General features: G+C 53.1%; 1 protein-coding gene across 1 annotated transcript in view; it reads left to right on the top strand.

Annotated features, from left to right (window-relative positions):
* The window catches only part of ARHGEF39 (Rho guanine nucleotide exchange factor 39), a 208,025-nt gene that overhangs the window by 167,539 nt on the left and 24,712 nt on the right, over positions 1–15,774 (top strand). Inside the window, 2 exon segments of the mRNA XM_083186480.1 lie at positions 2,655–2,783; positions 7,549–7,778. Of these exon segments, the coding sequence (XP_083042606.1) occupies positions 2,655–2,783; positions 7,549–7,778 (359 nt within the window).

Below are 15,774 nucleotides of genomic sequence, written 5' to 3'. Positions count from 1 at the left end.
TCATAGCCTCTGACACCAGCCGGCAGTGTACAGTATACAGGTGGATCGTATGACAGTCATAGCCTGACATCAGCCGGCAGTGCACCGCATACAGGTGGATAGTAGGACAGTCATAGCCTCTGACACCAGCCGGCAGTGTACAGTATATAGGTGGATCGTAGGACAGTCATAGCCTGACATTAGCTGGCAGTGCACCGCATACAGGTGGATAGTAGGACAGTCATAGCCTCTGACACCAGCCGGCAGTGTACAGTATATAGGTGGATCGTAGGACAGTCATAGCCTCTGACATCAGCCGGCAGTGTACAGTATACAGGTGGATAGTAGGACAGTCCCAGCATGACACCAGCCGGCAGTGCTCTGTATACAGGTGGATCGTAGGACAGTCATAGCCTGACACCAGCCGGCAGTGCACCGCATACAGGTGGATAGTAGGACAGTCATAGCCTCTGACACCAGCCGGCAGTGTACAGTATATAGGTGGATCGTAGGACAGTCATAGCCTCTGACATCAGCCGGCAGTGTACAGTATACAGGTAGATAGTAGGACAGTCCCAGCATGACACCAGCCGGCAGTGTACAGTATACAGGTGAATCGTAGGACAGTCATAGCCTCTGACATCAGCCGGCAGTGTACAGTATACAGGTGGATAGTAGGACAGTCGCAGCATGACACCAGCCGGCAGTGCTCTGTATACAGGTGGATCGTAGGACAGTCATAGCCTCTGACACCAGCCGGCAGTGTACAGTATACAGGTGGATCGTAGGACAGTCATAGCCTCTGATACCAGCCGGCAGTGTACAGTATACAGGTGGATCGTATGACAGTCATAGCCTGACATCAGCCGGCAGTGCACCGCATACAGGTGGATAGTAGGACAGTCCCAGCATGACACCAGCCGGCAGTGCTCTGTATACAGGTGGATCGTAGGACAGTCATAGCCTCTGACACCAGCCGGCAGTGTACAGTATACAGGTGGATAGTAGGACAGTCATAGCCTCTGACACCAGCCGGCAGTGTACAGTATACAGGTGGATCGTAGGACAGTCATAGCCTCTGACACCAGCCGGCAGTGTACAGTATACAGGTGGATCGTAGGACAGTCATAGCCTCTGACACCAGCCGGCAGTGTACAGTATATAGGTGGATCGTAGGACAGTCATAGCCTGACATTAGCCGGCAGTGCACCGCATACAGGTGGATAGTAGGACAGTCATAGCCTCTGACACCAGCCGGCAGTGTACAGTATATAGGTGGATCGTAGGACAGTCATAGCCTCTAACATCAGACAGCAGTGCACCGCATACAGGTGGATCGTAGGACAGTCATAGCCTGACATCAGCCGGCAGTGTACAGTATACAGGTGGATCGTAGGACAGTCATAGCCTCTGGCATCAGCCGGCAGTGTACAGTATATAGGTGGATCGTAGGACAGTCATAGCCTGACATCAGCCGGCAGTGTACAGTATATAGGTGGATCGTAGGACAGTCATAGCCTGACATTAGCCGGCAGTGCACCGCATACAGGTGGATAGTAGGACAGTCATAGCCTGACATCAGCCGGCAGTGTACAGTATATAGGTGGATCGTAGGACAGTCATAGCCTCTGACATCAGCCGGCAGTGTACAGTATACAGGTGGATCGTAGGACAGTCATAGCCTCTGACATCAGACAGCAGTGTACAGTATACAGGTGGATCGTAGGACAGTCATAGCCTGACATTAGCCGGCAGTGCACCGCATACAGGTGGATAGTAGGACAGTCATAGCCTCTGACACCAGCCGGCAGTGTACAGTATACAGGTGGATCATAGGACAGTCATAGCCTGACATTAGCCGGCAGTGCACCGCATACAGGTGGATAGTAGGACAGTCATAGCCTCTGACACCAGCCGGCAGTGTACAGTATATAGGTGGATCGTAGGACAGTCATAGCCTCTGACATCAGCCGGCAGTGTACAGTATACAGGTGGATAGTAGGACAGTCCCAGCATGACACCAGCCGGCAGTGCTCTGTATACAGGTGGATAGTAGGACAGTCATAGCCTGACATCAGCCGGCAGTGTACAGTATACAGGTGGATAGTAGGACAGTCCCAGCATGACACCAGCCGGCAGTGCTCTGTATACAGGTGGATAGTAGGACAGTCATAGCCTGACATCAGCCGGCAGTGTACAGTATACAGGTGGATAGTAGGACAGTCCCAGCATGACACCAGCCGGCAGTGCACCGCATACAGGTGGATAGTAGGACAGTCATAGCCTGACATCAGCCGGCAGTGTACAGTATATAGGTGGATCGTAGGACAGTCATAGCCTCTGACATCAGACAGCAGTGTACAGTATACAGGTGGATCGTAGGACAGTCATAGCCTGACATTAGCCGGCAGTGCACCGCATACAGGTGGATAGTAGGACAGTCATAGCCTGACATTAGCCGGCAGTGCACCGCATACAGGTGGATAGTAGGACAGTCATAGCCTCTGACATTAGCCGACAGGTGGAACGCAGGAACTATCACATTGATCAAAGCCAATATTGTGATTTCTGTAACAGAATGATTAATGCTCATTAATATTGAATGCTGTCGCAGTGATGGAAATATCCATGTATTTGATCTGTGTATGATATTTTACATGTATATCCTTCCATAGGGGCATTACAGGCCGTTACTGAGGTCTGCGAATATGTAGAAAGTGAAAAACAACTTCAGGAAAATGATCAGCAGCTTCGCAGAGTCCAGAAATTACTCAAAGGCAGAAGGGTCCGTATTGTACGTCCAGGTGAGCATGTGGCATGTTCCAGTAAGGGTGTATTACTGCTGTCTGTAGTAGGGTGACTAGGAGGGCAGATATGGAAAACTACTACCATCAGCATAGTGAGGATAACCTTGGTGTTGTGTCTCATCAGCTGTTTTCTGTGGCTAGCTGCTGATCTGTGTGGGCGAGTACAAGGCTGCCCACCCAGTAACCCCACCAACTTCCCACCAGGTAACCCCACCATTCACCCACCCAGCAACCCCACCAACTGCCCACCCAGCAACCCCACCAACTGCCCACCAGGTAACCCCACCATCTGACCACCCAGTAACCCCACCAACTGACCACCCAGTAACCCCACCATTCACCCCCCCAGTAATCCCACCATTCACCCACCAAATAACCCCACCAACTACCCACCCAGCAACCCCATCAACTACCCACCCAGTAACCCCACCATTCACCCACCAGGTAACCCCACCAGTAGTACTTCCGGGTCCCGGAGGCAGCAGCCTGGGAGGCATCCCAGAGTGTTGGTGGTGATGCCGCGGTGGGGACCGGCCTGATTCCTTCTCTGTGATTTGGTGTGCGCTTGTCCCAGAGTGTTGGTGGTGATGCCGCAGTGGGGTCCGGCCTTAATCCTGAGCTGTGATTGGGTGTGCGCCTGTCCCAGAGTGTTGGTGGTGATGCCGCGGTGGGGACCGGCCTGATTCCTTCTCTGTGATTTGGTGTGCGCTTGTCCCAGAGTGTTGGTGGTGATGCCGCAGTGGGGACCGGCCTGAATCCTGAGCTGTGATTGGGTGTGCGCCTGTCCCAGAGTGTTGGTGGTGATGCCGCGGTGGGGACCGGCCTGATTCCTTCTCTGTGATTTGGTGTGCGCTTGTCCCAGAGTTTTGGTGGTGATGCCGCAGTGGGGACCGGCCTGAATCCTGAGCTGTGATTGGGTGTGCGCCTGTCCCAGAGTGTTGGTGGTGATGCTGTGGTGGGGACCGGCCTGAATCCTGAGCTGTGATTTGTTGTGCGCTTGTCCCAGAGTGTTGGTGGTGATGCTGTGGTGGGGACCGGCCTGATTTCTTCTCTGTGATTTGGTGTGCGCTTGTCCCAGAGTGTTGGTGGTGATGCCGCGGTGGGGACCGGCCTGATTCCTACTCTGTGATTTAGTATGCGCTTGTCCCAGAGTGTTGGTGGTGATGCTGTGGTGGGGACCGGCCTGATTTCTTCTCTGTGATTTGGTGTGCGCTTGTCCCAGAGTGTTGTTGGTGATGCCGCGGTGGGGACCGGCCTTATTCCTTCTCTGTGATTTGGTGTGCGCCTGTCCCAGAGTGTTGGTGGTGATGCCGCGGTGGGGACCGGCCTGATTCCTTCTCTGTGATTTGGTGTGCGCTTGTCCCAGAGTGTTGGTGGTGATGCCGCAGTGGGGACCGGCCTGAATCCTGAGCTGTGATTGGGTGTGCGCCTGTCCCAGAGTATTGGTGGTGATGCCGCGGTGGGGACCGGCCTGATTCCTTCTCTGTGATTTGGTGTGCACTTGTCCCAGAGTGTTGGTGGTGATGCCGCAGTGGGGACCGGCCTGAATCCTGAGCTGTGATTGGGTGTGCGCCTGTCCCAGAGTGTTGGTGGTGATGCTGTGGTGGGGACCGGCCTGAATCCTGAGCTGTGATTTGTTGTGCGCTTGTCCCAGAGTGTTGGTGGTGATGCTTTGGTGGGGACCGGCCTGATTCCTTCTCTGTGATTTGGTGTGCGCTTGTCCCAGAGTGTTGGTGGTGATGCCGCGGTGGGGACCGGCCTGATTCCTACTCTGTGATTTAGTATGCGCTTGTCCCAGAGTGTTGGTGGTGATGCTGTGGTGGGGACCGGCCTGATTTCTTCTCTGTGATTTGGTGTGCGCTTGTCCCAGAGTGTTGTTGGTGATGCCGCGGTGGGGACCGGCCTTATTCCTTCTCTGTGATTTGGTGTGCGCCTGTCCCAGAGTGTTGGTGGTGATGCCGCAGTGGGGACCGGCCTGATTCCTTCTCTGTGATTTGGTGTGCGCTTGTCCCAGAGTGTTGGTGGTGATGCCGCAGTGGGGACCGGCCTGAATCCTGAGCTGTGATTGGGTGTGCGCCTGTCCCAGAGTATTGGTGGTGATGCCGCGGTGGGGACCGGCCTGATTCCTTCTCTGTGATTTGGTGTGCACTTGTCCCAGAGTGTTGGTGGTGATGCCGCAGTGGGGACCGGCCTGAATCCTGAGCTGTGATTGGGTGTGCGCCTGTCCCAGAGTGTTGGTGGTGATGCCGCGGTGGGGACCGGCCTGATTCCTTCTCTGTGATTTGGTGTGCGCTTGTCCCAGAGTGTTGGTGGTGGTGCCGCAGTGGGGACCGGCCTGAATCCTGAGCTGTGATTGGGTGTGCGCCTGTCCCAGAGTGTTGGTGGTGATGCTGTGGTGGGGACCGGCCTGAATCCTGAGCTGTGATTTGTTGTGCGCTTGTCCCAGAGTGTTGGTGGTGATGCTGTGGTGGGGACCGGCCTGATTCCTTCTCTGTGATGTGGTGTGCGCTTGTCCCAGAGTGTTGGTAGTGATGCCGCGGTGGGGACCGGCCTGATTCCTACTCTGTGATTTAGTATGCGCTTGTCCCAGAGTGTTGGTGGTGATGCTGTGGTGGGGACCGGCCTGATTTCTTCTCTGTGATTTGGTGTGCGCTTGTCCCAGAGTGTTGTTGGTGATGCCGCGGTGGGGACCGGCCTTATTCCTTCTCTGTGATTTGGTGTGCGCCTGTCCCAGAGTGTTGGTGGTGATGCCGCGATGGGGACCGGCCTGATTCCTTCTCTGTGATTTGGTGTGCGCTTGTCCCAGAGTGTTGGTGGTGATGCCGCAGTGGGGACCGGCCTGAATCCTGAGCTGTGATTGGGTGTGCGCCTGTCCCAGAGTATTGGTGGTGATGCCGCGGTGGGGACCGGCCTGATTCCTTCTCTGTGATTTGGTGTGCACTTGTCCCAGAGTGTTGGTGGTGATGCCGCAGTGGGGACCGGCCTGAATCCTGAGCTGAGATTTGGTGTGCGCTTGTCCCAGAGTGTTGGTGGTGATGCTGTGGTGGGGACCGGCCTGATTCCTTCTCTGTGATTTGGTGTGCGCTTGTCCCAGAGTGTTGGTGGTGATGCCGCGGTGGGGACCGGCCTGATTCCTACTCTGTGATTTAGTATGCGCTTGTCCCAGAGTGTTGGTGGTGATGCTGTGGTGGGGACCGGCCTGATTCCTTCTCTGTGATTTGGTGTGCGCTTGTCCCAGAGTGTTGTTGGTGATGCCGCGGTGGGGACCGGCCTTATTCCTTCTCTGTGATTTGGTGTGCGCCTGTCCCAGAGTGTTGGTGGTGATGCCGCGGTGGGGACCGGCCTGATTCCTTCTCTGTGATTTGGTGTGCGCTTTTCCCAGAGTGTTAGTGGTGATTTCGCAGTGGGGACCGGCCTGAATCCTGAGCTGTGATTGGGTGTGCGCCTGTCCCAGAGTGTTGGTGGTGATGCTGTGGTGGGGACCGGCCTGAATCCTGAGCTGTGATTGGGTGTGCGCCTGTCCCAGAGTGTTGGTAGTGATGCTGTGGTGGGGACCGGCCTGATTCCTTCTCTGTGATCTGGTGTGCTCTTGTCCCAGAGTGTTGGTGGTGATGCCGCGGTGGGGACCGGCCTGATTCCTTCTCTGTGATTTGGTGTGCGCTTGTCACAGAGTGTTGGTGGTGATGCTGTGGTGGGGACCGGCCTGAATCCTGAGCTGTGATTGGGTGTGCGCCTGTCCCAGAGTGTTGGTGGTGATGCCGCGGTGGGGACCGGCCTGAATCCTGAGCTGTGATTTGGTGTGCGCTTGTCCCAGAGTGTTGGTGGTGATGCTGTGGTGGGGACCGGCCTGAATCCTGAGCTGTGATTGGGTGTGTGCCTGTCCCAGAGTGTTGGTGGTGATGCTGTGGTGGGGACCGGCCTGAATCCTGAGCTGTGATTGGGTGTGCGCCTGTCCCAGAGTGTTGGTGGTGATGCTGTGGTGGGGACCGGCCTGATTCCTTCTCTGTGATCTGGTGTGCTCTTGTCCCAGAGTGTTGGTGGTGATGCCGCGGTGGGGACCGGCCTGATTCCTTCTCTGTGATTTGGTGTGCGCTTGTCCCAGAGTGTTGGTGGTGATGCTGTGGTGGGGACCGGCCTGAATCCTGAGCTGTGATTGGGTGTGCGCCTGTCCCAGAGTGTTGGTGGTGATGCTGTGGTGGGGACTGGCCTGAATCCTGAGCTGTGATTGGGTGTGCGCCTGTCCCAGAGTGTTGGTGGTGATGCTGTGATGGGGACCGGCCTGATTCCTTCTCTGTGATTTGGTGTGCGCTTGTCCCAGAGTGTTGGTGGTGATGCCGCAGTGGGGACCGGCCTGAATCCTGAGCTGTGATTTGGTGTGCGCTTGTCCCAGAGTGTTGGTGATGCCGCAGTGGGGACCGGCCTGAATCCTGAGCTGTGATTTGGTGTGCGCTTGTCCCAGAGTGTTGGTGGTGATGCTGTGGTGGGGACCGGCCTGAATCCTGAGCTGTGATTGGGTGTGCGCCTGTCCCAGAGTGTTGGTGATGATGCTTTGGTGGGGACCGGCCTGAATCCTGCGCTGTGATTGGGTGATCACACATGACAACAGAGAGGAATAATCATTGGGCTCCTAATGGCTCTAACGTGTTTAGAAATGATTTTCTATTTCATGGGTTGTTGTCCTATTACTGTCTAATGCGTATTAGCTGGAACCAGTAACTGTTGTATTCTGAATGACCAGTTGGATAATAGAACTGTCTTGCAGGGCGGCGGTATATCAGGGAAGGATGGTTGTCTGTTGTGCCAGCGAAAGGGGAGGATGTCAAGCAGCGAATGCTCTTCCTTTTCTCCGATGTTCTTCTTGTCACATCTCGCTGTCACCCCCTGCACCCCTTCAATGCTCAGAAGTTTTGCTGCCATGCGGTCTATCCACTGAGAGAATGCCAGGTGGAGCGGGTCCTAGGACACACCCAAAGCCAGGGGGGTCTCATGAGTGTAAGTATTTTTGCTTTATATGTTTTCGGGGTACTTGTTTCCTAGCAGGGTGCCCACTAAGCAAATTGCTTTGTGGGCGATTCTGCGTAGGAAAATCGCATCGCATGGCATGGGCCATTTTAGTGCGGTACGACTTTTTCATGTAATTTATTTACTGCTGTGTTAGCCCCCGGGGGATCGCATCGCACCTCCCGCAAAATCGCATGCGATTTTATAGGGTGCAATGCCATGCCATTAGCTATACACTTGTATGAGATAGTGAGGTTTTCTTGGGAACCCCTCACTATCCACGCCACCCCGAAGCGTGGCGAGCGGCGGCGGAACGCGTTCTACCGACCATTTTATATAGTGTGACGAGCGCAGCGAGCCACCGTTTTCGTCTTAGGTCACCGTCCACAATGTTCTCTGTCCTTACTGCATGGTAGCCCATAAGCTGGGTTGTGTCCCTTGTGAGTTGGAGAGTGGTAGATAATGCAGCCCATCATAGTCAAAGCTGTGTGTGATGTAGTGGATTGTTTTATTCTGTCCATTTGCTGCTAATCTGATCAGCCCTGGTAACGGCCCACCCCAGCACTGCGAGGACAGGCTATAAGTCTGTTACCCCCAGGAGCAGATCCCCTTATCCAGCAGATAGATGCTCTGTGCATGGGCACACTGTGTTACACAGGACATGATCCAATACACCTGGCTGATGTCAGCCACTAAGTTACAGGTGCTCTGCATAGGGCTGGGAAGATCACTTTGTGATTCAAGGTTTATTTGCTTTTGTTGTTTCATCTATACCAGTGGTAGCCAACCCTAGCCCTCGAGAGCTACCAACAGTGCACATTTTCCAGACAACCTAGCTGCTGCACAGCTGCACTCATTAATCACTGACACATTTTAAAAGATCCACAGATGGAGCTAATTAGCTCACTTGTGATTCTGTGGGCAGTATTCAATGAGAAAAGTTCTCCGTGTTTTGTGGAGAACTTGTGCTTTGTTCGCCTTGGACGGAGCATTTTGCTCTCCAAAAGCGAGCAACCCTATTCAATGTGAAATATTCTCCGTCTTTCTAAGTGATTTTCGCCGTCTCTCTCCGTGTAGAAATTCTCCATCTTTTGATGGAGAGCTGGAATGTTAACTTTTAAACTAAAAGGTTTTTTTTTTTTATTTTGGTGTCAAAAAATCAGTTTTTATTTTCTGTGAAGGGGCATGTTATTTTTATTCATGTGCTTATAGCACATGAATATATATTTAATTTAAAAAATATATTTTTTTTAATTTTTTTTTTTTTTACACAGTGCAGCCAGCAGGGGGCGCCGGAGCGCTCGAGCCGCTCTTTAGATATTCATATATTTACTGCACCCGATCGTTAATATGCACGATCGGGTGCAGTGAATACTGGGTCCCCCGCTGGCTATAGGGGGGGGCAGCCTGTGCTGCCTGGGTTCCGGAGAGCCCCCCTCCCCTCCACAGTCCTCTGGAGCAGCCAGGGAGACTTTAATCTCTCTGGCTGCTTCCGGCTCCCTGAAAGCTCCCTGCCGCGGACGCTCGTCCGCTGCAGGGGTTAAGACTCGCCGCAAGTGGCGGCGAGTCTTCAAAACATTGAATAGTGGGAGCAGGAGGCTCCGGAACATGGAGAGTGCATGGAGAGCGAAATAAAACGCTCTCCATGCACGGAGAACTTTCACATTGAATACTGCCCTGTGAGGAGACCTGCAAAACATGCACTGTTGGCAGCTCTGGAGGACTAGGGTTGGCTACCCCAGATCTATGGTATCAGAAGAAGAGTCCAGAAGAGCCACCTGGTATCTCCACTGGGCACCTACTATCCAGTCATGGAACAGCTTAGCTGATCTTCCTATTGGAGGAATCCTCTGTTCTCCAGTCTGGGAAATACTGCCAGGCCCGGGTTGTAGAGGTGCACTGAGGAACGGGCAAACAAACCTATACTTGTTTGTAGATGAATATCTATCTATCTATCTATCTATCTATCTATCTATCTATCTATCTCATATACATTCCATAGACTAAAAACCTTACGGTTTCACATGTCCCATTAAGGCTTCTTACACATGATCTGGCATTTCAGAAACCTGTTGTAACTCTTCCACTCAAACTCCAAAAAGCAATGAAATTCCGTTCATTAAGGCTGGCGTGTTCCTTGCACAATACAGATATGGTATATGCCTGTATCACAGCCTGCGGGTAAGTGCAGATTCAGCACTCTGCTGTCACTCACACAATGGTGGAGCTGCTATTTCACAGATTTGTGTGCTCAATGGAATACACACATCCAGTGTACGCAATTGAAGGGTTAGCCCAAGACTCGTTAACCCTTGCAAAACTACAGCTACTTATGCAAAATGATAACATGGTGCATGTGCCCACTTTGCACACATTTTTCATGCCCAAACCAGCATTGGGCCCGACAAAATACATTTGGGTCATATGTAAGTGACAGCCCTCTGTGGATTTCAGGTGTCATATTTGTGGCCTAAGACTCGTTAACCCTTGTAAAACTACCGCTACTTATTCAAAATCGTTCAATATGGTGCATGTGCCCACTTATACCCCAACGTATTTCATGCCCAAATTAATGTTATGCCAGGCACAATACACTTGTGTCATATGTAAGTGGCCCCCCTCTGTTGAGTTCAGGTGTCAAATTTGTGACTCAAGACTCATTAACCCTTGCAAAACCTGGAGCTTGAGTAAGAAGCTGGCCGAATAAGAAGCTAACTTCAGCCTTGTGGTCCCCTCCCCACCCCCAGTGTACTACCACTCTGCTCTGCTCTCCTGTAGTGCTGGGGTCATGGGGAGATCATTATCCTGGTCCCCTCCCCACCCCCAGTGTACTACCACTCTGCTCTGCTCTCCTGTAGTGCTGGGGTCATGGGGAGATCATTATCCTGGTCCCCACGCTACCCCCAGTGTGCTACCACTCTGCTCTGCTCTCCTGTAGTGCTGGGGTCATGGGGAGATCATTATCCTGGTCCCCACGCTACCCCCAGTGTGCTACCACTCTGCTCTGCTCTCCTGTAGTGCTGGGGTCATGGGGAGATCATTATCCTGGTCCCCACGCTACCCCCAGTGTGCTACCACTATGCTCTGCTGTCCTATAGTGCTGGAGTCATGGGGAGATCATTATCCTGGTCCCCACGCTACCCCCAGTGTGTTACCACTCCGCTCTTCTGTGCTGTAGTCATGGAGGATCATTATCCGGGTCTCCTCCCTATTCCCCAGTGTACTACCACTCTGCTCTGCTGTGCTGTAGTGCTGGGGTCATGGGGATTATCATTATCCTGGTCCTCACCCTACCCCTAGTGTGCTACCACTCTGCTCTGCTGTCCTATAGTGCTGGGGTCATGGGGAGATCATTATCCTGGTCCACACGCTACCCAAGGTGTGTTACCATTCAGCTCTTCTGTGCTGTAGTCATGGAGATCATTATCCTGGTCCTCACCCTACTCCCACCCCTAGTGTGCTACCAATCCGCTCTCCTGAAGTGCTGTAGTCATGGGGAGATCATTATCCTGGTCCCCTCTCTACTCCCAAGTGTACTACTACTCTGCTCTGCTGTTCTGTAATGCTGGGGTCATGGAGGAGATCATTATCCTGGTCCTCACCCTACCCCCAGTGTACTACCAATCAGCTCTGCTGTGCGGTAGTCATGGGGAGATCATTATCCTGTCCTCACCCTACTCCCAGTGTGCTACCAATCCGCTCTGCTGTCCTGTAGTGCTTTGGTCATGGGGAGATCATTATCCTGGTCCTCACCCTACTCCCAGTGTGCTACCAATCCGCTCTGCTGTGCTGTAGTCATGGAGATCATTATCCTGGTCTCCTCCCTACTCCCAGTGTGCTACCAATCCGCTCTGCTGTGCTGTAGTCATGGGGAGATCATTATCCTGGTCCTCACCCTACTCCCAGTGTGCTACCAATCCGCTCTGCTGTGCTGTAGTCATGGGGAGATCATTATCCTGGTCCTCACCCTACTCCCAGTGTGCTACCAATCCGCTCTGCTGTAGTCATGGGGGGATCATTATCCTGGTCCTCACCTTACTCCCAGTGTGCTACCAATCCGCTCTGCTGTAGTCATGGGGAGATCATTATCCTGGTCCTCACCCTACCCCCAGTGTGCTACCAATCCGCTCTGCTGTGCTGTAGTCATGGGGGGATCATTATCCTGGTCCTCACCCTACTCCCAGTGTGCTACCAATCCGCTCTGCTGTAGTCATGGGGGGATCATTATCCTGGTCCTCACCTTACTCCCAGTGTGCTACCAATCCGCTCTGCTGTGCTGTAGTCATGGGGGGATCATTATCCTGGTCCTCACCCTACTCCCAGTGTGCTACCAATCCGCTCTGCTGTGCTGTAGTCATGGGGGGATCATTATCCTGGTCCTCACCCTACTCCCAGTTTGCTACCAATCAGCTCTGCTGTGCTGTAGTCATGGGGAGATCATTATCCTGGTCCTCACCCTACTCCCAGTTTGCTACCAATCAGCTCTGCTGTGCTGTAGTCATGGGGGGATCATTATCCTGGTCCTCACCTTACTCCCAGTGTGCTACCAATCTGCTCTGCTGTGCTGTAGTCATGGGGGGATCATTATCCTGGTCCTCACCCTACTCCCAGTTTGCTACCAATCAGCTCTGCTGTGCTGTAGTCATGGGGAGATCATTATCCTGGTCCTCACCCTACTCCCAGTGTGCTACCAATCCGCTCTGCTGTGCTGTAGTCATGGGGAGATCATTATCCTGGTCCTCACCCTACTCCCAGTGTGCTACCAATCCGCTCTGCTGTGCTGTAGTCATGGGGGGATCATTATCCTGGTCCTCACCCTACTCCCAGTGTGCTACCAATCCGCTCTGCTGTAGTCATGGGGGGATCATTATCCTGGTCCTCACCTTACTCCCAGTGTGCTACCAATCCGCTCTGCTGTGCTGTAGTCATGGGGGGATCATTATCCTGGTCCTCACACTACCCCCAGTGTGCTACCAATCCGCTCTGCTGTGCTGTAGTCATGGGGAGATCATTATCCTGGTCCTCACCCTACTCCCAGTGTGCTACCAATCCGCTCTGCTGTGCTGTAGTCATGGGGAGATCATTATCCTGGTCCTCACCTTGCTCCCAGTGTGCTACCAATCCGCTCTGCTGTGCTGTAGTCATGGGGGGATCATTATCCTGGTCCTCACCCTACTCCCAGTGTGCTACCAATCCGCTCTGCTGTGCTGTAGTCATGGGGAGATCATTATCCTGGTCCTCACCTTGCTCCCAGTGTGCTACCAATCCGCTCTGCTGTGCTGTAGTCATGGGGAGATCATTATCCTGGTCCTCACCCTACTCCCAGTGTGCTACCAATCCGCTCTGCTGTGCTGTAGTCATGGGGGGATCATTATCCTGGTCCTCACCCTACTCCCAGTGTGCTACCAATCCGCTCTGCTGTAGTCATGGGGGGATCATTATCCTGGTCCTCACCTTACTCCCAGTGTGCTACCAATCCGCTCTGCTGTGCTGTAGTCATGGGGGGATCATTATCCTGGTCCTCACACTACCCCCAGTGTGCTACCAATCCGCTCTGCTGTAGTCATGGGGAGATCATTATCCTGGTCCTCACCCTACTCCCAGTGTGCTACCAATCCGCTCTGCTGTGCTGTAGTCATGGGGAGATCATTATCCTGGTCCTCACCCTACTCCCAGTGTGCTACCAATCCGCTCTGCTGTGCTGTAGTCATGGGGGGATCATTATCCTGGTCCTCACACTACCCCCAGTGTGCTACCAATCCGCTCTGCTGTAGTCATGGGGAGATCATTATCCTGGTCCTCACCCTACTCCCAGTGTGCTACCAATCTGCTCTGCTGTGCTGTAGTCATGGGGGGATCATTATCCTGGTCCCCTCACTACCACTCCGCTCTGTAGAATGCAGAAACAAACTCCCCCCTGAATAGCATGCTATTGGCCACCTAACGGCCTAGTGAGTCCTGATTGGCCGCTAGGCGACCAATAGTGCTATTCGGGGGGAGGAGCCGCAGAAAATAAGCAAACTCTCTGTGGCTTCTCTCAGTTTGTTCTGGGATTGGTATTGATCAGTTTGTTTTTTGCCAAGTACCCAGGATGCCTATAGGGACAGAAGAGGACGTGATCTACGCCAGAGGTCCTTGGTGAGTATGGTTTCCTTCCACAGGTACCCCATATGGATTACTACAGAACTAGTTGATGGATGGATGGATAGATAACTACCTCCATGTCAATGTAGGTAATGTATGGGATGTATGAAATAAAGTTTTACTTTAATGGTGTCAGTGTGTGTTTGTTTAACTATTTGTACTGTTGTGGAACTACAAGTTCCAGCGGGCCCTTTAATGCACCACATGCTGGGACTTGTGGTTCTCCAAGTCCCTGCATGTGGTGAAGGCTTGCTGGGACTTGTAGTTCCACAGCAATACACAATAGTTTGGTCTATTTTTAAAACGCACATCAGTCCGGTGCCCACCCCCCAGGGGCACCGGGGACAGCCCCAGGCTTCAGTCTGGGCAGGTAAATTCTGGAGGGGGGTACTCCTTCATTGGGGGTTTCCCACTTCCCCAGGATCCGTGCCCAGGCTGACTGTTTATGGGGTAAATGCTTTGGCCGGGGGGACTTGTATAAAAGTTTCCCCCGGCTGTGGTATTACCCTGCTGGAAACCAGGACCAACCCTTGAGCCTTTTGGTTCTTTTTTTTTTTTTTTTTTTTTTAAAGGGGACCCCTAATTTGTTTGTTCTCTGACTTTTTAGAACCAGTACTGGCTGGTTATGTCCGTAGGGGGGGGACCCCCCACCATTTACAGTTTTTTTTTTTAAACACTGAAACCTGCACGGGTCTGACTGATATGACGAATCTGACTGATCCATGCAGGCTTCTGCCAAATATGACTGGAATATTACTTGTATTTTCGTGGCAATAAGCGGCCCGCTAATTAGAACCCGGATATTACATATAGCCGTTTACTAAATCAGGAATCACCATTTGAATGAATGGTGATTCCTACTTGTATTCATTCGATGGCGTATACATTCGTAAATACAAATACGAATGTGCCATGAATACGAATGTCGAAACTACGTATAGGCAGTCGTATTTGCATACAACTGCCTACGATAACGCCGAAAATAGGCTTAGTAACTTCCCCAAGTGACTGCACACATGGTACACAAATGCTAAATACATTAACATATTACTCTGATTCCTATTGGTGGTAATCAGTAAGATAGCGCCACCCTACTACCAGTAAGTGCTATCACTTATATGAGGGTGAGTATAGGAACAGCTATTACACTGTGCAGACTGAGATAGTGACAGGTGAGAATGATGCAGTCTGGGTAATCTATCAGATTCCAATAGGTGTGATATGTTGTAACCAGCAGGTGTGTATACAGAGGGGCGCCGGCGGATCTGTGTACGGGTGGGAGGGCTCCTGCGGGTCTGCATACGAGTGGGAGGGCGCTGACGGATCTGTGTACGGGTGGGAGGGCGCCGGAGGGTCTGCATACGAGTGGGAGGGCGCCGGCGGATCTTTGTATGGGTGGGAGGGCTCCTGCGGGTCTGCATATGGGTGGGAGGGCGCTGGCGGATCTGTGTACGGGTGGGAGGGCTCCTGCGGGTCTGCATATGGGTGGGAGGGCGCTGGCGGATCTGTGTACGGGTGGGAGGGCTCCTGCAGGTTTGCATACGAGTGGGAGGGCGCTGACTGATCTGCGTAGGAGTGGGAGGGCGCCAGAGGGTCTGCATACGAGCGGGAGGGCGCCGGCGGATCTGTGTACAGGTGGGAGGGCTCCTGCGGGTCTGCATACGAGTGGGAGGGCGCTGGCGGATCTGTGTACGGGTGGGAGGGCGCCGGAGGGTCTGCATACGAGTGGGAGGGCGCCGGCGGATTTGTGTATGGGTGGGAGGGCTCCTGCGGGTCTGCATACGGGTGGGAGGGCGCTGACGGATCTGTGTACGGGTGGGAGGGCTCCTGCGGGTCTGCATAT

Source organism: Crinia signifera, chromosome 5 (genome assembly GCF_055691185.1).
Source record: "Crinia signifera chromosome 5, ASM5569118v1, whole genome shotgun sequence".
Taxonomy (NCBI): Eukaryota; Metazoa; Chordata; class Amphibia; order Anura; family Myobatrachidae; genus Crinia; species Crinia signifera.
Note: the sequence above shows the minus strand (reverse complement) of the source record. Positions and strands in the feature narration are given on the sequence as shown.